General features: G+C 46.9%; 1 protein-coding gene across 1 annotated transcript; it reads left to right on the forward strand.

Moving 5' to 3' along the window:
- Positions 1-663: 663 nt before the first annotated feature.
- LOC109769634 (transcription factor Y1) lies at positions 664-23,400 on the forward strand. The gene is made up of 3 exons (XM_020328368.4): positions 664-1,044; positions 1,273-1,402; positions 22,823-23,400. The coding sequence occupies exons 1-3, from the start codon at positions 912-914 to the stop codon at positions 23,226-23,228; spliced, it is 669 nt and encodes a 222-aa protein (XP_020183957.1). The 5' UTR covers positions 664-911; the 3' UTR covers positions 23,229-23,400.
- Positions 23,401-23,661: the final 261 nt, after the last annotated feature.

The following is a 23,661-nucleotide window of genomic DNA, read 5'->3' on the forward strand; positions in this document are numbered from 1 at the left end:
AACAGTGAAATAACAAACCCGATATTTTAATCCTTATGAGCTGCTTATGTCATCTTTATTGTACTTGCTCTTAGCGGTATAGTGGCTTTCATGTACAATGACGCCTTAACTGCGGCCGGCCGGTGTGTGTAGCGATCAATGTGCGCGCGGACAACTTGGTCGCTCGGGAGTTCGTGCAAGGACCGGTGGTGACGCATTGCGCCACAGCTGTTTGTGTCTCCGGCCAAAAATTAAATGGTCGTAAGGCTGGTCACAATGGGCAAGAACATAAGCTAGTAACTTACACACTTTCCTAGACTATGTGGGTAGGAACATCTATGTAGTGTCATGCAGGGATGTATTTATTCGGTTATAAACTCATTGTTTCTTGGAGTGTGTGATGTTCCGGTAACTTAGCTAGTTACCACAAGCACCTCTCTCTTCATTAAATATGTGCCACATAAGCAAAGTTGTATTGGAGTGTGTGATGTTACTCCTATGTTCCTCCCCATTGTGACCAGTCCAAAGCACCTCTCTCTTCATTAAATATGTGCCACATAAGCAAAGTTGTATTGGAGTGTGTGATATTACTCCTAAGTTCCTCCCCATTATGACCAGCCCGGCCCGGGCCGACGTCTCTTGCTCGCGGTGCTATACTATGGCGCCTTAATTGTCTTGCCGCAGGTGCGTGGCCAAGAAAGAGATCTCTTGCTCGCGGTGCTATACTATGGCGCCTTAATTGTCTTGCCGCAGGTGCGTGGCCAAGAAAGAGATCTGGGACCACCGTACCTAGGCTTGGATCAAGCTATAACCCCTTTCTATCCAAGGGTGGAGTAGCTACTAATACCAGAGTACCAAACCGCCAGATTTGGTTGCTTGATTTGTTGTAAGCTAGGGAGGCACATACACAAGGCGACGATCGAGGGGGATCCATGGGGAGAGCACCGTGTTGCCAGAAGCTGGGGCTGAAGCAGGGAAAGTGGACAGAGGAGGAAGACGACATACTCGCAAGCTACATCGCCCAGCATGGCGAGGGGTCATGGAGGTCGCTGCCCAAGAATGCCGGTAAATATGGCATAAGCTCTGACTACTTTAGCTATTTTTCTTGTTCACATTAATTAGCGTGGAGAATACTGTTCACTCTGTCCTAAAATGAGTGTTCAGCTTCGGTATAGTTTTGTACTAAAATTAGTACAATGTTAAGGCAGTTATTTTGAAATCGAAGGAGTACTTGTATGTTAATTTGTTCCTACTTCCGTTGTGCATGTTGTTTACTATACAATATACATACAGGGCTACTGAGGTGTGGTAAGAGCTGCAGGCTGCGGTGGGTCAACTACCTGAGGGACGGGGTGAAGAGGGGCAGCTTCTCTAAGGAGGAGGACGATCTCATCGTCAAGCTCCATGCCACCATTGGCAAAAGGTACGGCTCTGTGGATACGAGTACCAGTATATATTACTCATGTCTTAGTTCACCTTACCTTTTTTATGGAACTTTCGAAGTATTTATCTTTAATCATTGCAGTACTACGAATATAGGAAATAATAAAAAATACATCTGGATTCGTAAACCACCTAGCAAGGACTAAAAGCACACTTTCACTAGTCATTTACAACTGCCTGAGGAGAAAAGAAGCGACAATTTTCTGTAGGTGTCTGTTGTTAATTTGCTATAGGTTTAATCATCCGATAATATTATACTCCCTTTGTCTTAAAATAAAAGTCACAACTTCAATACAAAAGTTGAGACATTTTTGGGACGGAGAGTGTGTGTATTAAACATACGTGTTGTTATTAATGGATCTGTCCACCTTTTTACGTGCTATTGTTTACGGACGTGTTCACCTCCCTAAGAAATTAAGCCTCTAAACTCGTTCCTTCGGAAAAAAAAATCCTTAGATCTAGCTACGAGTTGCTGTAAGTTGGCCCACCAGGTTTAGTGCAAGGCCCACGTGTTTTAAGTATCCTATAGTGTTTAGGTTAAGGTAAACGTTTGTGGCCGGCGGACCGGCCAAAACTTCGGCCGGTCGTACAGGGCGTGGGCCTCGTGCAACAGCTGGCCCACCTGCTCGCCCGACCCCTCTCGATCCCCTTCTCTCGCTCAACGCTTATCTTCTTCCCCTCGACCCCCTTCCCTCTCTCAGCCGCTCCCCGTCTTCCTCGTTCAGATCCCGCTGCCGGCTAGCCCTAGTCCCATGTAAGTCTCCATCTCCAACATCAGCGCCCACAAACACTTCTTCCACTGCCCTGGCTTGCAGATTCCTTCCGCCCCGGCGAGCCGGACTTGGGAAGCTGCCATGGACATGCCGTCTGCAAGCTGCTGCTCATAGTTTTCCTACATTGGAACCGTCCACTAGAGATGCTACAATCATGGCGGCGCGACCTCCTCCCCCCACCGCTGCACCATCACTAGTGCAGAACCGGGCTTTAGCGCCGGTTCGTAAGGGTCTTTAATGCCGGTTCTGCAACCGGCACTAAAGAGTGAAGACTAAAGCCCCCCCCCCCTTTACTACCGGTTCGACACGAACCGGCGCTAAAGTGCCACCACGTGGCACGAGCCAGGCACGGGTGCTGGTAGACCATTAGTACCGGTTGATAGCACCAACCGGTACTAAATGTTTGGGAGGGGGGGGTTGGTTTTAATTTTTATTTTTCCATTAATTTTGTGTTTTCCATTTAATTCTTTTTTATTTGCTGGTATTTTACGATACTACATATTGTACACGTTATGCATATATATAAATAGATTTTCTCGTAGAACCGATCATATATATATACAATCGAATGTCTCACAACCACCATTAATTATTCACACATACACATGTATATATATATACAATTTCTCCTACATGTTGCCTTGGTGCCTTCGGAGCACGATGACAAGTGGTTCATGGGGGCGGTAGCGGGTAATAGTATTCTCCTTTGGGATCTATGACCTGGTCGAGCAAAAATCCAGCTATTTCCTCTTGAAGTGCTCGTATGCGCTCTGTTGGTAGGAGCTGGTCCCACACCTTTTTGAACTGTTAAGAAGTTGATCAATATGCATGTGTATTAGTTGTGTGACTAGATATCGACAATCATGTAAGATTTGTGAATAGTGTTCTGGCAAACGTACCCAGTCATGTCTATCAGATCTGCTCCTTTCGGACGCCATCATGCGAATGTTCTCGCAAATGTAGTATGCACACACTTCAGTCCCCGGCGCCTGCTTCAGGGCCTTTATGAGAATAGAATTTAATCAGATAATAATTAATCAAGCATGTTAATTAATTAATGGTATTGAAATAAGAATTAAAGAGATGGTAGCTAGCTAGCTAGTACTACTTAATTACTTACCTTGGGTCAAAACCAACATAGCTTTTGTCGCCATTTTTCTGGAGTCACCTTGATGTACTTTACCCAAGGCCTGCCCGCCGGCAAAGAAAATTAATAAAGGGTTATTAAAAATAGTTCATATCAGGAAATGACGAACTAAATAGGTCGAGATATAGTTAATAAGATTGAAATTACCTGTCGACCATCCCCTTCACGATGCTGTAGTCACTATCTTTTTTAAGTAGTGAGTCCAGTACTTCAACTTTTCCTTCGTCAACTTTAATGTCTAACAAGATCCAATGGAACCTGCATGTGCATACGTTTGCATGTATAAATTAAGCAGGCATGTGCATAACACTAATCAACTATAACCCTAAACCCTATACACTTATTAATATCTAGCTAGTAAGCAAAAACAGAATTTGTAGTACAAGACAGTGTGACTCACTCGAAGTTGTAAGAAAGTAGTATATCCTCATTGCTATTGAGGCGCTTCAAGAACTCTAGCATGTTTTTCTCTACATCTTGTCTACACCATTCCAATTTCCATGTGTATTCATTAACGGTATTTGGGTCAATGAATTTGTGACGCCCCCGATTCAATCGTACACTAATCATGCACGCAAATGTGTACGATCAAGATCAGGGACTCACGGGAAGATATCACAACACAACTCTATAACATAATTAAGTCATACAAGCATCATAATACAAGCCAGGGGCCTCGAGGGCTCGAATACAAGTGCTCGATCATAGATGAGTCAGCGGAAGCAACAATATCTGAGTACAGACATAAAACAAGTTTGCCTTAAGAAGGCTAGCACAAAAGTAGCAACGATCGAAAAGGCAAGGCCTCCTGTCTGGGACCTCCTAACTACTCCTCGAAGCCGAACTCCACGTAGAATCATCCTCGGGATCTCTAGCTCCTGGACTCCAGCATCTGGTTGCGACAACCAGGTATAGGAAGGGGAAAAGAGGGAAAAAAGGAACCGTGAGTACTCATCCAAAGTACTCGCAAGCAAGGAGCTACACTACATATGCATGGGTATATGTGTAAAGGGCCATATAAGTGGACTGAACTGCAGAATGCCAGAATAAGAGGGGGATAGCTAATCCTGTCGAAGACTACGCTTCTGGCCACCTCCATCTTGCAGCATGTAGAAGAGAGTAGATGGTAAGTTCACCAAGTAGCATCGCATAGCATAATCCTACCCGGCGATCCCCTCCTCGTCGCCCTGTTAGAGAGCGATCACCGGGTTGTATCTGGCACTTGGAAGGGTGTGTTTTATTAAGTATCCGTTTCTAGTTGTCATAAGGTCAAGGTACAACTCCGGGTCGTCCTTTTACCGAGGGACACGGCTATTCGAATAGATAAACTTCCAAGTAGGGGTGCACCACATAACCCAACACGCTTGATTCCATTTGGCCGGACACACTTTCCTGGGTCATGCCCGGCCTCGGAAGATCAACACGTCGCAGCCCCACCTAGGCTCAACAGAGAGGTCAGCACGCCGGTCTAAACCCTATGCGCGCAGGGGTCTGGGCCCATCGCCCATTGCACACCTGCACGTTGCGTACGCGGCCGAAAGCAGACCTAGCCTAGCAGGCGTTCCAGTCCAATCCGGCGCGCGCCGCTCCGTCGCTGACGTCAAGAAGAGCTTCGGCTGATACCATGACGTCGAGTACCCATAACTATTCCCGCGTAGTTGGTTAGTGCGTATAGACCAAATGGCCAGACTCAGATCAAATACCAAGATCTGGTTAAGCGTGTTATTTTTAAGTATCCGTGGACGCCGACCAGGGCCAGGCCCACCTCTCCCCTAGGTGGTCTCAACCTGCCCTGTCGCTCCGCCACAAAGTAACAGTCGGGGCCGTCAGGAACCCAGGCCCACCTCTACCGGGATGGAGCAACCTGTCCTTTCATCCCCCTCATCAGAATCACTTGCGGGTACTCCTCGAGCCAACCCGACTTTAGTCACCACATGTATCATGTATAAAGTATAAAGTATATACCCGTGATCACCTCCCGAAGTGATCACGGCCCAGTAGTATAGCATGGCAGACGGACAAGAGTATAGGGCCATTGATGGAACACTAGCATCCTATACTAAGCAGTAGGATAGCAGGTAAGGGTAACAAATGTAGCAACAATGACAGGCTATGCATCAGAATAGGATTAACGGAAAGCAGTAACATGCTACACTACTCTAATGCAAGTAGTATAGAGAAGAATAGGCGATATCTGGTGATCAAGGGGGGGGGCTTGCCTGGTTGCTCTGGCAAGGAAGGGTCGTCAACTCCGTAGTCGAACTGGGGTCGCCGGCAGTCTCGGGGTCTACCGGAAAGAAGTAACGGAGGGGGAACACAATAAATAACAAAGCAATCAAAGCATCACAAAGCGTAACATGGCAATACGCGGTGCTAGGTGTGCCCTAACGCGGTAGTAGGTGATACCGACGAAGGGGGGAAACATTCGGGAAAGTATCCCCGGCGTTTCGCGTTTTCGAACAGATGAACCGGAGGGGGAAAGTTGCGTGTTTGCTACGCTAGGGATGTGTGGTGAACAAACGGGCTGCGTATCCGGATTCGTCTCGTCGTTCTGAGCAACTTTCATGTAGAAAGTATTTTCATCCGAGATACGGATTAAAAGACATGATTTTCAAAAGAATTTATTAATTTCTGGAATTTAATTAATTATTTAATTTAATTCGAAACTGGATTTATGACATCAGCATGATGTCATGCTGACGTCAGCAGTCAACAGGGGTTGACTGGTCAACCTGACCAGTGGGTCCCACTGGTCAGTGACACGTTTTAATTAAACAAATTAATTAACCTAATCAGGATTAATTAGGGGTGGGCCCCACTGTCATAGACCGTTTATCTAATCAAATAATTATGGTTAATTAATAGGGTTAATTAGATTAATTAACATGATTAATTAAGTTAATTAATTATCTTAATTAATTAATTATATTATTATTATTATTCTTTTTTTGTCCATTTTGTTCTGGGGCTGGGCCCACTTGTCATTGGCACAGTGGCCTTAGCGGGCGTGTGGGTTACGGGCGCTGGCGCCCAGCCCGATTGGGCTTACACCCAGATCGAAGGGGGAAGCCGCCGACCACGGGCACGGCGAGGCCGGCCGCCTGAGGCGGCAGTGGCGAGGCTAGGCGAGGCGAGGCAGCGCGCGGGCGCGGTGGGGTGACCATGGGAGGCGCAACGCGAGGGAGGCACGGCGAGCGGTGGGGCGGCTACGAGCGAGCCGCAACGACGAGGACAGGGGCGGGGCGACGATGCACGGGACGCAGGCGCGGGCGCGGTGACCGCTCGGAGCTCGCGACCCCGGTCAGGAGCACGGGCGACGGGGACGGGGAGAGAGGGAGGTGCTCACGGGCGGTGTAGGGAAGTGGCAGCGGGCTTGAGGAGGAGGACGAGGACGAGGCCGTCGACGGAGAGGACGACGAGGAGGAGGTTGACGGGGGGCGCAGATCCGGCGAGGGGGTTGCGGTAGAAGAGCTCCGGTGGGGGGGGGAGGGGTTGCCCCAGCGAACGACGATGGAGAGGCCGGGCGGGGCAGTCCAGCGCGGCGGGGGTGTCCAGGGCGACGGGGTCGGAGCCGGGCCAGCGTGGTGGCTCCGGCTTCGAGCGGCGGGGCGGCGTCGGGCGTCGATGGACCGGCCGCGGTCTGCGCGGCGAGGTGAGTCATCGAGGGAGAGGGGACGGGGCAGTGCGGACGGGCGTCGGGGCCGGCTCGGGGCTGCCGAGGTGCAGAGGGGGAGACGAGGCGGCGTCGCCGGCGTCGGGGCCAACCGCCCCGATCCAGATCGGATCGGGGGGGGCGGAGAGGAGAGGTGGGGGTCGAGGGGATCGTGGGGGGGGGGGGGGAGTGGGGTTCGTGGGGGAAGTGGGGTTCGTGCGGGAGCAGTGGGGGTGGACCGAGGGTAGGGTTACTGGTCGGGGTGGGGTTAAGGGAAGCGAGGAGGGGCCGGCTGGGCCAAGAGGCCTAGTGGGGAAGGGGGGCCTTTTGTTTTTTTCATTTAGTTTTGATTTTTCTTTATTTATTTTATTTCTTTTTCTGTTTTAGCTTAGTTTCCTTTTATTTTTGTTTTAGAAAAATACCAAAATGGCACCTAATTTGATGTTATCAAATATGCCACACCCACACTAACTTGCTACCCAAACTAAAATAGTTTCGTAATTATTCAAATTTAAAAGTATTTAGATAATAGTTTTCGCTACTGTTTTATTCATCTAATAGTATTTAAATATTTTATAAAGGTGTGGTTTCTCCACCATAATTACCTATGCATCATTTGGTTCGCTCCGAACATTTTTAGTTTTAATACTTGAAAACTTTTATTATTTGTTTGATTTTGAATTTGAATTTGAATCGGTTTCGAACTAATGCAAGAGTAGTAACAGTAATCGAAGTGACGTGGCATCATTAGCAGAGAATTACTGTAGCTTAATTATCCGGGCGTCACAGAACCCAATGCCATAGCGTCCAGCTTTTTTCATTTCATATATCTTCATCCTGCATAATACCACAGAAAAGAATATATAGTGAGGATATATAATTACAAGTAATTAATGATCAATCAATGAGCACTAGAGCTAGCTTGAGACTTAGATTACAGAAAGAAATCACTTACAGACAATAACAACTGACGATAGATTTGTTGAGTGCATCTTGATTGAATAACTGAAATAGTTCTGAATACTCAACGGACAGAGCTTTCTTATTGAAGTACTGATCTTCCTCGACTTGCACCATGAGGGACTCTCGATTGGAAATCTTGGTAATTTTCATGTATCAATCATGCAATTCATACATTCTCGTTGGGAGGTTCTTGACCTCCTCGGGCTCGACCAAAGGTTGGCCCCGGACATATTTCCGTTTTATTTCCTCCTCTCTAAGCGGAGACATGGGCTTGATATCGAGGAGTTGTCAAACAGTGATCTTGAGCATTTCAGCCTGCATTATATGCTCCTCGGTTATTACGACATCGCCCAGCTCGGGAACGTAAACGGTTTGCCCACAATAATATTGGGCGCGCGTACTCTCATGTGTTGTTGGCACAACAAGCGGGGGGGGGGGGGGGGTCGATTGCGCCGCCTGTTCTCCCAGCTAGGGAACGGTTTTCCCGCATTTTTTGACAGCGGCTTGTTAGCTCGAGCTCGAGCTCGCTTCTTTCTGTAGTCGTGCTCAATGTGCCTTCCTGATTTGGCGCTCATAGTCTGAGTCAACAGGCTTGGGAGCTGGTCGTCTAGCCATACGAATGAAATGGTCAATCTTTTCCTCAGGCACTTTCTCCCTCGGCGGCGGTGCCGGTTTCGGTCCAAAATGGGCGTCCACTTCGGCCCGCACTATTACATCGTTTTGCTCCTCGGTCATGTCGTAAGGCCTCTGAGGAAGAGGAGCGAGGCTGCTTGGACCATATTTATATCGCTTGTCTCCACCTGTACTTTCTGTACTACCTCGACTCGTACCGCTACGCACCATAGCTGCGGCGTGTCTCTTCTGCGATTGCTTAGGCGGCGGAGACGGCTGACGTGGCTTAGTTGGAGCAGGAGGAGTGGCCTGACGCTGTGCCGAACTTGAAGCAGGAGGTGTGGCCTGACACGGTGTCGGACTTGAAGCAGGAGGTGTGGCCTGACGCTGTGCCGGACTTGAAGCAGGAGGTGTGGCCTGACACGGTGTCGGACTTCAAACAGGAGGAGTGGCCTGACGCTGTGCCGGACTGGAAGCAGGAGTCTGCTCACGCGTTCGTGGACTTGGAGGAGCGGGAGTCTGCTGACACGGTGGCGGACTTCGAGGAGGAGTCGGCAGACGCGGTGTCGGTGGACTTCGAAAGATGATGCAATCCTTTCTCCATAGGATGATACGATGTATGGCCTCTCCCAGTGTGTACTCGTCGTCACCTTCAGGAATGTCAAGCTCTAGCCCCGAATATGGATCCACCACCTCATCAACCAAGACACGAGCATAGCCCGCTAGAATCGGGGCGCAATGGAAGGTTGCTTCGGGGGTAGCTGTAAAAGCAACGGCGTCCGCGACCTTCATGGATATGTTCTTCATTTTGAAGTGTAGCTCACAGTTAGTATTCTCTATGATGTCATCCACAGGGTATGTATCCAGCAGTGCGTCGCCCGGGGCGGACCCAACGCTGCTTCTCGGCATGGATGGGACGGTGCTATCCAATGCTGGATGATCATCCGCTTGCTGCTGCCGCTGCTGAGACCCCCTTTCCTGGCTAAGTGAGTCGATCTGCTGCTGCTGCTGCTGCTGGAATTTGAGTGCCAAGTCCGCGTGCCTTGCTTCTAGGCCTTGAAGGCGTTTTGCATCCTGCTTCCTCTGCTCCTCCTCCAGCTTCCTCTTCTTCTCCTCCTCCATCTTCTTTCTTGCACGGGTCCTGTAGTCGTCGTTCCATTCCGAAAAGCCCTCATACCAGGGAATAACGCCCTTGCCTCATGTTCTTCCCGGGTGTTCAGGATTTCCCAGGCCGCACGTAAGCTCGTCGTTCTCTCTGTTGGGCGTGAACACCCCCTTTCGAGCAGCTTCTATTGCGTCAAGTAACTTTTGTTCTGCTCCTTTTAGACTTGCCTTCTTCAAAAGCAGGCCTGTCTTTGGGTCCAACGCCCCCCATGCGCATAGAACCAAGTTCTGCACCTGGGGGGCATCTCCTAGTAACCGGAGTGACCCCTTCATCCTCCATATCTTGCTCAGACTTATCCCACTTAGGCATTGCCACCGCGTAGCCACCTGGACCCAGCCTATGGAACTGCGTATTTTTTGCGGCATTGGCCTTGTTTTTTCTCGACCGTTCCTTAGATAATTCTGATTCCTTGAATTTCACGAAAACGGGCCAGTGTTCTCTTTGCTTCTCCAGTGTTCCCTTGAATTCTGGAGTCTTCCTTTCTGCAGCTAGGTAGTTGGCCCATACAGTTTTTTGGTGGGTGTTGAATGCAATTGCCATCTTCTTAAGAGCAGCGTCCTTGACTTTCTGCACATCTGCATCAGTGAAATAATCTGGTAGGGTGAAATGTTCCATCAGAGATTCCCAAAGCTTTTGTTTTGCTCTGTCGTCGACCCAAGTAACATCTGGGCGTTTAGTTTTTGGCTCTTTCCATTCTTTAATGGAGATCGGGAGTTGGTCCTTCACAAGAACTCCGAACTGACGAACAAACTTGTTCGCAATGTTCTTAGGGGTGAGGGCTTTGCCACTAGCTTTGATGGAATCGATGTTATACTTTACACCCTCCTTCAACTTTTTGCCCGGGCCGCCCTTTGTCCTGCTGTCTGTAGAAGCAGATTTGCTCGATCCGGAGGGCTGAAAGAAGAAAGATCGATTCGTTAATATATCTTCAAATAAAAAAAACATGTGATGATCACTAGATGCCTGCTTATATAAATATACCACGTCGGTAGTCTTTGTTATTTCAAGATCAACATTGTATTCGTCATCATAATCATTGTCTGCGTCATCATAATCATAATCATAGTTCATGACTTCATCAGCTCGGTCGTCGAGATCGAATATCTTATCATCACCCTCCCCGGTATTGTTCAGATATTGGGAGCCGTCATTTGCTTCATTCAGATCATCTGGCCTGTTAGGGCTGCGTATGATCTCGAACAAGGCCTCTTCTCCCTCTCTGCCGGTATTTTCCGCCATAGCTTTTATTTAAATAATACAGAAGAAATATAAAACAATTTAGTATTCAAATTACAATGCATGGATGCAATCAATAAGGAAATCATATAGTACATAATATGTATCGTCTTGAATAATATATAATCTCGAATACATCGTCTCGAATAATATATAATCTCGAATACATCAGTTGCTAGTTAGCTAATAAAGATCGAATACTATAGAAGAATCTAGGCCACTCGTGGTTCCTGGGGCGCGGGCGGTGGACACCCAAAGATAAGGAACCATCATCGGATCATATCTCCGGTCATCTGCCCAAAGAACCTGCCAGGTATTGGAGAACCTGACGTCCATAGTAGCCATGTAGCGATGGACGTGCTCGTCCTCCTCCCTGACACGACGATGCACCACCTCCGGCGGGGCCGACTCCATCTGCACCGAGTGTGGCCCACGCGAACGCCACCAAAGGAGATCAGGGTCGACGACGGGACCCGAGGCCGGGTTCCTCACCAAGCGGCGCACCCCTCCAGGTAGCACCTCCCAGTTCCAGCCCGGCGGAGCCCAATCCCGGACATGGGTCAGCCGGACGTCGTCGCGAACGGGTCGACGGCGAGGATGCGGGCCGGGCATCGTCGAGAACAAACACTATATGCCCGCAAAAAGTAACATTTTTTAAATGATTGGATTGTGATAACTAAAATTCTATATGCAAATTCTAACAATTGGACATTAATCTAATTCATCTAACTAAAACTGATTCTAAAATTTCTAACATTTCTATATATATAACTAACATTTCTATAACATTTCTAATATTTCTATAACTAAAAAACAGAAAAATTGCTAACATTTCTATAACTTAAAAATAGAAAATTTATAATATTTCTATATAACTAACATTTCTATAACATTTCTAATATTTCTATAACTAAAAAACAGAAAAATTTCTATAACTAAAAAACTAAAAAACAATGTGTGTGTGTGTGGACATGGCGGCCGGGGCAGGAGCTCACCGGTGAGGCGAGGCGACGGGGACGGCGACGGGCGGCGACGACGGGGATGGCGACGACGGGGATGGGGACGGGGCGGTGACGACGGGGACGGGGACGGGCTGGGCGGGGACGACGGGACGACGGGGCGGGGCGCGGCGACGACGGGGACGGGGACCGGGCGGCGACGGGGACGGCCGGGGCGGCGACGACGGGGACGGGGCGGCGACGGGGGCGTCGACGAGGGGTGGCGACGGGGGGCGGCGGGCGACGGGGCAGAGGAGAAGAAGCAGATGAGAAACTGAATTTTTTGAAGTGTTTTCTTATATAGGATGGGCGTTTAGTACCGGTTGGAGAGACCAACCGGTACTAAAGGTCAATTTTGGCCAGGCCAAGCAGCGGGAAGCGCCCACCTTTAGTACCAGGTGGTGGCTCCAACCGTTACTAAAGACCCTCCCTTTAATACCGGTTTGAGCCACCACCCGGTACTAAAGGGGGTGCGCTGGCGCAGGTGCGGTGCGTCATGCTTAGTCCCATCTCGCTAGCCGAGGGGCATCCGCACTGGTTTATAAGCCCCAGTGTGGTAGCTCTCTCGAGCTCCTCTCCAATGCAGGCCTACTGGGCCTAAATGTTCTGTGCTGCCCTGTGGTCCTACTGGGCCTTTGCGGGCCTGCATCCTGGCCCAACAACAGGTTGGGTTTCTAGTCGTATGCAGGTCGCTGTGGCGCAGTAGGCGGGCTTTTTATTTTCTTAATTTTTTTGCTCTATTTATTTTTGTTTTATTTATTTTTGAGTTGTCTTTTCTTGTATTTAGAGTTTCTTTGTGAATATTTTTGTTTTAGGTACAAAAAATTACAAACTTTCTATTAGCGCCGGTAGTTTACAAATTTGAATAGTTTACATTTTGAATTATTTGAAATTTGTGTGAATCACTAGTTTGTGAATAACTTAACTTTGAAAATAGATTTTTCGGTGATTCTTTTTTCTTATGTTTAATATTAGTATGTTTTATCATTATATTCAATTTCGTAATGCTTAGGTTATTTAAAAAATGAAATGCCTTTGTAACGGATGAGATTTCATCCGAAACCCTGATACTTCGAAAGAGATTATCCATTTTGTACACGAAACGCATCCAGTTTTTGCGGTAACCCTCTCTACTTTTTTGCACATGCTATGTGGATGAAATTATGATACCATGCCAACTTTCAACCTTTTCTGAGTTCATTTGAAATGATTTTCAATTTCAGGGTCATTTAGCTGAAAAAATCAGTAAATGATGAAAGAATTTGTTTGCACATAAAATTTCTTCGCGTTTCAAATGCCAAAACACATAACTACCCTAACTATTAAAGAGATTCCCTCCTGGGTGTGGAACACAGAAGAAAGTGATGATAGTGAAGCCGATCACATCCCATATCTTTGGGTGTGAAACTTTTTCTTCGCGTGTGTCCTTTGCGCCGTAGCCATGGAAAATCTTCATCATTTAACTGGATGCTCGGGTCAATATTCACTGTGAATGGAGAAATTTCATCAAACTTTTCATAATCTTCTGACATGTCTGTCTTGTCATCCACTCCCACGATGTTTCTCTTCCCAAAAAAGAACTATGTGGCACTTTGGCTCATCGTATGATGCATTCGCTTCCTTATCTTATCTTTTTCTCAGCTTGGTAGACATATCCTTCACATAGAAAACCTGTGCCACATCATTAGCTAGGACGAATGGTTCGTCTGCATACGCAAGATTGTTGAGATCCACTGTTATCGTTCCATACTGCGGGTCTTCCGTTACCCCGCCTCGTGTCATATTGACCCATTTGCACCGAAACAAAAGGGACCTTCAAACCACGTCCATAGTCAAGTTCCCATATCTCCTCTATGTAACCATAATATGTTTCCTTTCCCATCTTGGTTGTTGCATCAAAGCGGACACCACTGTTTTGGTTGGTGCTCTTCTTATCTTGGGCGATCGTGTAAAATGTATTACCATTTATCTCGTACCCTTTGAAAGTCATTATATTCGAAGATGGTAACTGGGACAACGAGTACATGTCATCTTCAATAGAGGCGTCATGCATGGTACGTGTATGCAACCAGCCGGCGAAACTCCTGGTTTGTTCACGTGTAATCCAGTCATCAGACCGCTCCGGGTTTTTGGACCGTAGAAAATTCTTGTGTTCGTCCATATACGGAGCCACCAAGGTGGAATTCTGCAGAACTGTGTAGTGTGCTTCAGTGAGAGAATGTCCGTCCATACATATTATTTGATTCCCTCCTAGCATGCCTTTTCCATCCAGTCTGCCCTTATGCCGCGATTTAGGAACACCAATCGACTTAAGGTCAGGAATAAAGTCAATACAAAACTCAATGACCTCCTCATTTTCATGGCCCTTGGAGATGCTTCCTTCTGGCCTAGCACGGTTATGAACATATTTCTTTAAGACTCCCATGAACCTCTCAAAGGGGAACATATTGTGTAGAAATACAGGACCCAAAACGTTAATCTCTTCGCGTAGGTGAACTAGGACGTGCGTCATGATGCTGAAGAAGGATGGTGGGAACACCAACTCGAAACTGACAAGACATTGCACCAAATCATTCTCTAACCTTGGTATGATTTCTGGATCAATTACCTTCTGAGAAATTGCATTGAGGAATGCACATAGCTTCACAATGGCTAATCGAACGTTATCCGGTAGAAGCCCCCTCAATGCAACCGGAAGCAGTTGCGTCATAATCACGTGGCAGCCATGAGAATTTAGGTTCTGGAACTTTTTCTCTGCCATGTTTATTATTCCCTTTATATTCGACGAGAAGCCAGACGGTACCTTAATACTGAGCAGGCATTCAAAGAAGATGTCCTTCTCTTCTTTGGTAAGAGCGTAGCTGGCATGACCCTGATGTATGCCGTCTTTTCCATGCATACGTTGCTGGTCCTCCCGTGCCTCAGGTGTATCTTTTGTCTTCCCATACACGCCCAAGAATCCAAGCAGGGTCATGCAAAGATTCTTCGTCACGTGCATCACGTCGATTGCAGAGCGGACCTCTAGGTCTTTCCAATAGGGCAGGTCCCAAAATATTGATTTCTTCTTCCACATGGGTGCGCGTCCGTCAGCGTCATTCAGAACAGGTTGTCCGCCAGGACCCTTTCCAAAGACTACCTTCAAATCCTTGACCATATCATGTACATCAGCACCAGTACGGTGGCGAGGCTTCGTCAGGTGATCCGCCTCACCTTTGAAATGCTTGCCTTCCTTTCTTACAGGATGCCTGCTCGGAAGAAATCGACGATGTCCCAGATACACATTCTTCCTACAATTGTCCAAATATATACTGTCGGTATCATCCAAAAAGTGCGTGCATGCGCGGTATCCCTTGTTTGTCTGTCCTGAAAGGTTACTGAGAGCAGGCCATCATTGATGGTCACGAACAGCAAGGCCTTTAGGTCAAATTCTTCCTCATGTGCTCATCCCACGCACGTACACCTGTTCCATTCCACAGCTGTAAGAGTTCTTCAACTAATGGCCTTAGGTACACATCAATGTCGTTGCCGGGTTGCTTAGGGCCTTGGATGAGCACTGGCATCATAATGAACTTCCGTTTCATGCACAACCAAGGAGGAAGGTTATACAAACATAGAGTCAGAGGCCAGGTGCTATGGTTGCTACTCTGCTCCCCAAAAGGATTAATGCCATCTGCGCTTAGAACAAACCATACATTCCTTGCGTCATCTGCAAACTCCTTCCCGTACTTTCTCTCGATTTTTCTCCACTGCGACCCGTCAGCGGGTACTCTCAACTTTCCGTCTTTCTTACGGTCTTCTCTGTGCCATTGCATCGCCTTGGCATACTCTTTGTTTTGGAACAAACGTTTCAACCGTGGTATTATAGGAGCATACCACATCACCTTGGCAGGAATCTTCTTCCTGGGGCGCTCGCCCTCGACATCACCAGGGTCATCGCGCCTGATCTTATAGCGCAATGCACCGCATACCGGGCAAGCGTTCAAATCCTCGTACTCACCGCGGTAGAGGATGCAGTCATTAGGGCATGCATGTATCTTCTGCACCTCTAACCCTAGAGGGCAGACAACCTTCTTTGCTTCGTACGTACTCTCGGGCAATTCGTTGTCCTTTGGAAGCATATTCTTTATCATTACCAGCAACTTTCCAAATCCCTTGTCAGATACACCATTCTCTGCCTTCCATTGCAGCAATTCCAGTGTGGTGCCCAACTTTTTCTTGTTAGCTTCGCAATTCGGGTACAACAATCTCTTGTGATCCTCTAACATGCGCTGCAACTTCTTCTTCTCCAAATCACTTGCGCAGTTTCTCTTTGCATCGGCAATGGCCCGACCTAGATCATCAGCGGGCTCATCTGATGCCTCTTCTTCAGCTTCTTCCCGCATTGCCGGCTCAGCTTCTTCCCCCCATTGTTGTATCATCGTATTCAGGGAACCCATGGCTAGGATAGCTGTCGTCATCCTCTTCTTCTTCATTGTCTTCCATCATAACCCCTCTTTCTCCGTGCTTGGTCCAAACATTATAGTGGGGCATGAAACCGGACTTAAACAGGTGGACGTGAATGGTTCTTGACGTAGAGTAATTGTGATCATTCTTACAGACTAAACACGGACAAGGCATAAAACCATCCGCCCGCTTGTTTGCCTCAGCCGCAAGCAGAAAAGTTTGCACGCCATTAATGAACTCGGGAGAGCATCGGTCATAGTACATCCATTGTCGGCTCATCTTCATTACACAACACCGAAAAGACCAAATTAATACAAGTTCATACATAAAGTTCATACAAGACTTAAATGCAACAAACAAATAACTCTCTAACTAAAGAATTTAAATGCAACAACAAATGCGATCAAGATCGCAACTAAGGTAACAATTGATCCAACAGCATAATGATACCAAGACTCACTATCAATGGCATATTTTCTAATCTTTCTAATCTTCAAGCGCATTTTCTCCATCTTGATCTTGTGATCATCGATGACATCGGCAACATGCAACTCCAATTCCATCTTCTCCCCCTCAATTCTTTTCAATTTTTCTTTCAAATACTCATTTTCTCTTTCAACTAAATTTAACCTCTCGACAATAGGGTCGGTTGGAATTTCCGGTTCACAAACCTCCTAGACAAAAATATCTATATCAACTTGATGGGCATAATTTGTCATAAACATGAAATGCAACAACTTGTTTTAAAAGAGAATATACCACATCCGAATCATAACAAGGACAAGGGCCGACGGGGACGGATATCAAAACCATGGCACTATGTATAACAAACAACGTACAGGTAAGATAATTATACGAGTAATTATATATCCAAATCACACAAATATCAATTTGGTAATGTAAAACATTCATGAACAAGAGGCTCACCACAAGGTGGTGCCGGCGACGGAACAGTGCGGGCGATCGACTGTGGTTACGACGGAGATTTAGAAGGCACTAAGTAAACCACACCTACATATGCAAACTAAGTGTTATTTTTGACCTCAAATTGCATATAAATCAAATACTAGCACATATATTTCCTCCCAAATTACTAAACTCATAAATTAATCACTATACAAAGCATTGCAAGAGCTAATCTAGCAATGAGAGATGAAAGGACAAAGTTGCTAACCTTTGTGATCATTTGAATGGATGGGGGCCTTCAAATCTTGACAAATTTTGGGCAAAATGTGTGATGAGCTCGAGAGGAAGAGGGGAAGAACAGAGAGGAGAGGGGAAAGGGGAAGAACAGAGCGAGCTTGGGTGGACGAAGGGTTTATGTAGGACGACCTTTAGCACCGGTTCGTGCCACGAACCGGTACTAAAGGTGCTGGAGGGGCCTCGGACTGACAACATCCTGCCATCACTCACTTTAGTACCGGTCCGTGGCACGAACCGGTGCTAAAGGTCGGCCACGAACCGGTACTAATGAAAGCGGCCGGCTAGCCGTTGGAACCGGCACTAATGCACACATTAGTGCCGGCTCAAAAGCAAACCGGCACTAATGTGCTTGACATTTGACGCTTTTTCTACTAGTGCATGTCCCCCCAAAACAAACCTGGAAGCATTTATTCTTTGCTTCTCCATTGATGCTGCAACCGAGTACCCAAAAAGCTACAACCCTTTGATCAAAAGCTTCAACCTGCGGCATATAAAGTTTCAACCAGACACCATGCACTGAAAAAAGCTACATTCATTCATATGAAAGCTGCAACCGCAGTTTGAAAAAGCTTCAACCTGCTTCTGTAGACAGCTTCGACCGGTTGAAAGCTTCGACCCATCAGAAAAGCTGCAACCCCCCGTTGAAGGTGCTCGAACCGTTGTGCAGAAAAGTTGCAACCCCCAAGTCAATGGTGGGGATGGGAAGCAAAATAATGAGGCAACCGACGACAAGAACTTTGTTGGAAACATCCGAGGTTTTTGCTACAACCATCGCTATTTTTTGCTACTACCGGCGACGGTTTGCTACATCTATCACGGCTGAGCTGCGACGTACTACGGCGGTGGCTTTTTTTTTGTTGCAACCATCCTCGGATTTTGCTACTGCCGGTGTGGGATTTTGCTACATCCATCCATGGCGGAGTCGCGAGCAGCGACGGCGGTGACGACAACGAATTGCTGCAACCATCGTTCGTTTTTGCTACGACCGGCACCGGAGTTGCAATGGATGATAAGCGCGGGTGGCCAAGGATGCGACACCGAGCACGAGGCCGAGGACGAGCGCGGGCGGCGATGGATACGGACAGAGGCGGACCACTAAAAAAATTTAAGGTGTGGCGAAGTCTCACTAAGATTTATTTTTTATGCGAATCAAAGAGTCAATACACACTAACAAGTAACAACACTGACTAACAATACACACTACGAACGAATAACCAAATACAATGGAAATGTAGACATGTCTCAATAGGAAACAACCTAAAACATACCGATAATGAAGCTTTTAATGGCGTGTAGAAGACCCAGGCAATGGCAGTGCCCTACCTTCCTTCTGAAAATCTTCCTTAATTTTATCAAGATCAATACTTTTGAAGATCGCTCGCTCAATGTAACACACCATCAAGTCATTAAGCCAGCCATCAGACATCTTGCTACGCAACTCAGTCTTGATGATTTTCATTGATGAGAAGGCTCTTTCAACTGTTGCCGTCGCTACCGGTAGTAGCAATGCCAACTCAATGAGGCGATAAACAGTAGGAAACATGACATGCCTTTCAAGTTCAACCATCTTTTTAGCTAGGCTTGCAATATCATGACAAGCTCTAAATTCTTTAATTCTTCTCATATGGATAATGAATAGCTCGAGGTTATCAACTATATGTTCACGTTCATAATCTGAGAAATCCTCACAATAAATCTCTGTGAGTCTAGCAAGCTTATTCACATTGAACCTAGAAAAGAGTTTATTGGGTCAAGACAAGAGAAGTTCTGGAGCAGCTCTGAAGATACCTCATTGAAACGATGATCAAACTCTGTGGTGATGGAGTCTATGGCAGCATAGAAGGTGTCCACACGAAAAAAATGATCAGCTGTGACATTGTTTCGTCCACCTTTTCTTGATTTTCCCCACTTTGTAAACATGTCATCCATATTTGGTATTGGAATGTCGTTTTTGGTGCAAAAGGCTTTGGCATCTTCCAAGAGTGGCTCCCAACCATCATTTCTCCAATTGATCAAACGTGTTCTCACATCCGTAACCAATGACATTGCCTGAAATGAGACAATTACAATTTTAGATGCATGTATGTTTTCATGAACAAAATATATCGAGTAGATACATATAACATGATCGATCACATACCTGAACAACATTTTGATCCTTCTTTTGCAATAGAAGAGACAAATCATTTGTCATACGAAGGATCTTTAGCATCATCTTCAGGATGAACACAAAGCTAAAAGTCTCCATTTGATGAACCAAACCTCCTGCTCTACATGGAACACGCACATCATCCTCAACAATGCCCAAAACTTCTATGACTGCATCCCACATTGATTCAATGCGAGATAAGGTTGTGTAATGAGAGCCCCATCTTGTATCTCCAGGTCTGACCAAGGATGTTTCTTGATTTTTGCTTCTTCCTGTGGGCATCTCACCTCCCCTAATCTTATCCAAAAGAACCTGTTTTTGCTTGTCAAGCAATTTATCCTTCCACTTGCAAGATGATGTACTGAGATTAGATATCATGGTCACATATTCAAAAAAATCCTCAACACCCTTGCAGCATCTCGAAACAGCAACAACTACCAACTGCAGTTGGTGGGCAATCCAATGGATATAGAAAGCATATGGGTTCTCATCTCGAATTAACTTCTGAAGGCCATTGAATTCTCTTCTCATATTAGATGCCCCATCATACCCTTGCCCTCGTAGTCGTGCAACAACTAGACCGTGTTTAGCAAAAACCTCCAACAATGCCTTCTTTAAAGAAGCAGATGTTGTGTCCGGGACATGCTTAATACCTAAAAAACGTTCAATAGTCTCTCCTTGTTTGCTCAAGTACCTACAAAATGTCATGTAGTTAGTTGACCACTCCACATAGAACAAAATGATCAAAAAGCACATAGACACTTCAAAAGCTTAAACACGTACCTAATAACCACGGCCATTTGTTCTTTCACCGATATATCACGGCACTCATCAATAAGAACGGAGAAAAGACAATCACCCATCTCTTCTTTGATTGCTTTGGTGACCGCATTTGCACAATGAGAAACAAGGATTTTTTGAATTTTTCCGGAAGTCATTTGGGCATTCTTAGGGCATAGCTCATCAAATGCAACCTTCAGTTCTGGAATTCTTTCTTTCAGCCAATCAATTAGCTCCAAAAAATTCCCCTTGTTCAAAGAAGAAGTGGATTCATCGTGTCCACGAAATGGTTCACCTTGCAATGCTAGATAACTTACAATGGCCAAAGATGTATCCACACGAGTTTCATACTTGACTAGTGAACCTTTGCTGTAAGTTGTAACTTTACTTTTCACACTTGCCCTTTGATTTTTAAAATCATCACATGCTGTTTTTGAAATATTGTGGATGCTACATGGCCCACCAACATGTTTACGGAATGCTGCAACCGCATTTTTCCAACAGTCAAAACCCAATTTGGAGAAAACATCATGCCCAAATTTATCATCCATTCGGTCATGCTTAAAAAGATAACTATAGAAGCAATATGCCTTATGCTTATCCACACTATATTCCAACCACTCAAAATCCTTATACCATTGTGGCCGGAAGCATCTTCCATCTCTATTTGGGAGGAAAGTGCAACTAGTTGGTTGAGTTGCACCCATTCGGATATAAGCAAATCTAACATCATCTCTAATGTTGGGGGCAAAACTATCAAGTGGAATGCGAAGGCCTGGATCACCATTTATGTAATCTTCACTAAAAATAGTTATACCTTCAACCCCGTGAACTTCAACATTCTCTTCCACTATAGCTTCGACGGAATCGGTAGTTTGTTCTTCCACTTGTTCGGTTGGCATCAAATTTTCATGCTCTTCTTCCATGGAAGTCACTTGATCTTGATGATTGACATTTGCTGAAATATTGACACTTTCGCGGGTGCTTGGATTTGTTTGTGAGCTGCTGCCACTACCAAGCACTTCAAAATACTTTTTCAAATCTGCAATGAGAAGATTAATATATCACTAAAACATGGTTGAATTTAAGGCTTCAAGCTGCTGTTCAAAATTGCTACAAAATTTCAGAAAAATGAGATATTACCTCTTCCTCTTTTCTTTGGATTTACTAGTCCCTTTCCCTTTCCTTCCATCTTCTAGCAATCTAGACAAAAATGAGCCGGTTGGGCATCTTATTAGGTCTAAACAATTACCATCTTCTAGCAATCTAAACAATTGACACTTTGACAGAACAAAAAAGCCACTGCCATCAAAGTTCAGACTTCAGAGTTCGGTCATGGGCAGAGCCGCAGAGGAGTGGACATGGGGATTACCTGTTGGAGCCGCCGTTGAAGCCGCCGCGCCGCTGGAGTCGCCGCCGGAGCTGCTGCTGAAGCCGCCGCCGGAGCCGCCGCTTGCTGCTGCCGTCGCTTGCTGCGCCACTGGAGCCGCCGCCCCCAGCCTTCCGCGGTTCCGCCGCCCGCGCCCGCTTGGTCCTCGCGCCAGGTAAGCCGCCGCCGGCGGCCCGCCGCGCTAGCTAGGTTTGGGTCTCGGGCAGGGACAAAGTGGGCAGGGACGGAGCGTGGACTGCGTTGTCGCGGCTGGGTCGTTGGTTTTCTTTTTTTTAGGTGGGTGGGACCAGAGGGGACGTGGGGTCGTGGGCAGAGGGCGCTTGAGCCGGCTGCGTTCGAGGGCTCGAGGCCACCGCTGACTGCCTGGCTCCTGCGAGCGGAGACAGAGAGCGGCCGAGTGATAGATACATACGTATAATTTTTTTTTTGCCAATAATCAAGGTATGGCATGCGCCATACCTCGCCCACCGGAGCGCTCCGCCAGTGGATACGGAGGCGAGCGCGGGTTGCCGGCGAGCACGAGGCCGCGGACGAACGCGGGTGGCTCGAGTGGGGACCCGCGACGATGATCGCCGGTGAGGATGGGGACCGGCGACGAGGATGGCCACTGGAGGGGAGAGGAGGTGCGCACCGAGCGGGAGATGCGATTCCAGCGAGAGGAAGAAAAAGCTGTGGGGCAAACCGTTTTTTCCCGCCAGATCCAATAGCCCACGCGACTCAAATCCAACGGCTCCGACGCGACCGGCCGAACACTGAACTTTCATGGCTCCGCTCTACCCCTTGTCATCGCATTGCTCTCAACAGTAGTAAATTGTTGCTTTCACGTGTAGACATCCCCCGTTTGCATTTAGCCATGAAACTAAATATCTCCTGTTAAACTTACTGGCAGGTGGTCACTGATTGCCAGCCACCTGCCAGGGCGGACCGACAACGAGATCAAGAACTACTGGAAGTCGCATCTGAGCCGGCAGTTCCACGGCTTATGGCGGATGTACACCGACAGCAACAACATCACCAAAACCGTTGACATGAACAAGCTTTTCGCCACTCGGAAACGGCGAGGCGGCCGGGCGCCCGGCCAGTCGCCAAGGAGCAACATGAAGAAGCAGCCTGTGCCTGGGGCCACCAAGGCGCAGGACGGCTCTAGCCCAATTGGCGCCACATCATCAGCATCTAGCGTACCTCAGGGTGACCCAGACCAGGACAAGGCCACAAACAACATCATTGTCAGCAACACTTCTGGTGAGAACTGTATCAAGGATGGGATATGGCCAGGGCCGGTCCTGAGTTTTTAGGGGCCCGGGGCGAAAGTAAAGCTCAGGGGCAGCTCGGGGGCCCTTAGTATATATTTTGTGTGCGGATATAGGGGCCATAATATAAGCAACACAACAATTATAGTAGTATTGCTGTCTGTATTTTTTATACTAAATCTAAAAGGAAGATTGATACTATGATATATAGTTTATACACACAATGCTGAAAATAAACAAATTTACATGAAAAGTTTGACAGTAAAAGCCATGCATCATGTTGACCAAGATAAATTACTTAATTAGCAATAAACAAAGTGATAATGATCACCTATTAAAATGGCCGGAGAAAGGAAATTGCGTCAACCAAATTTGCATCAAAATTTTAGCCTAAATCAGCATGATCTCCTGCAATCGCCGGTGATCTCCCGCGATTTTGGCCTGCATGCAAATCATCGCAGGGCAACTTTTCAGTGGC

This window comes from Aegilops tauschii, chromosome 1 (assembly GCF_002575655.3).
Source record: "Aegilops tauschii subsp. strangulata cultivar AL8/78 chromosome 1, Aet v6.0, whole genome shotgun sequence".
In the NCBI taxonomy this organism is placed as follows: domain Eukaryota; kingdom Viridiplantae; phylum Streptophyta; class Magnoliopsida; order Poales; family Poaceae; genus Aegilops; species Aegilops tauschii.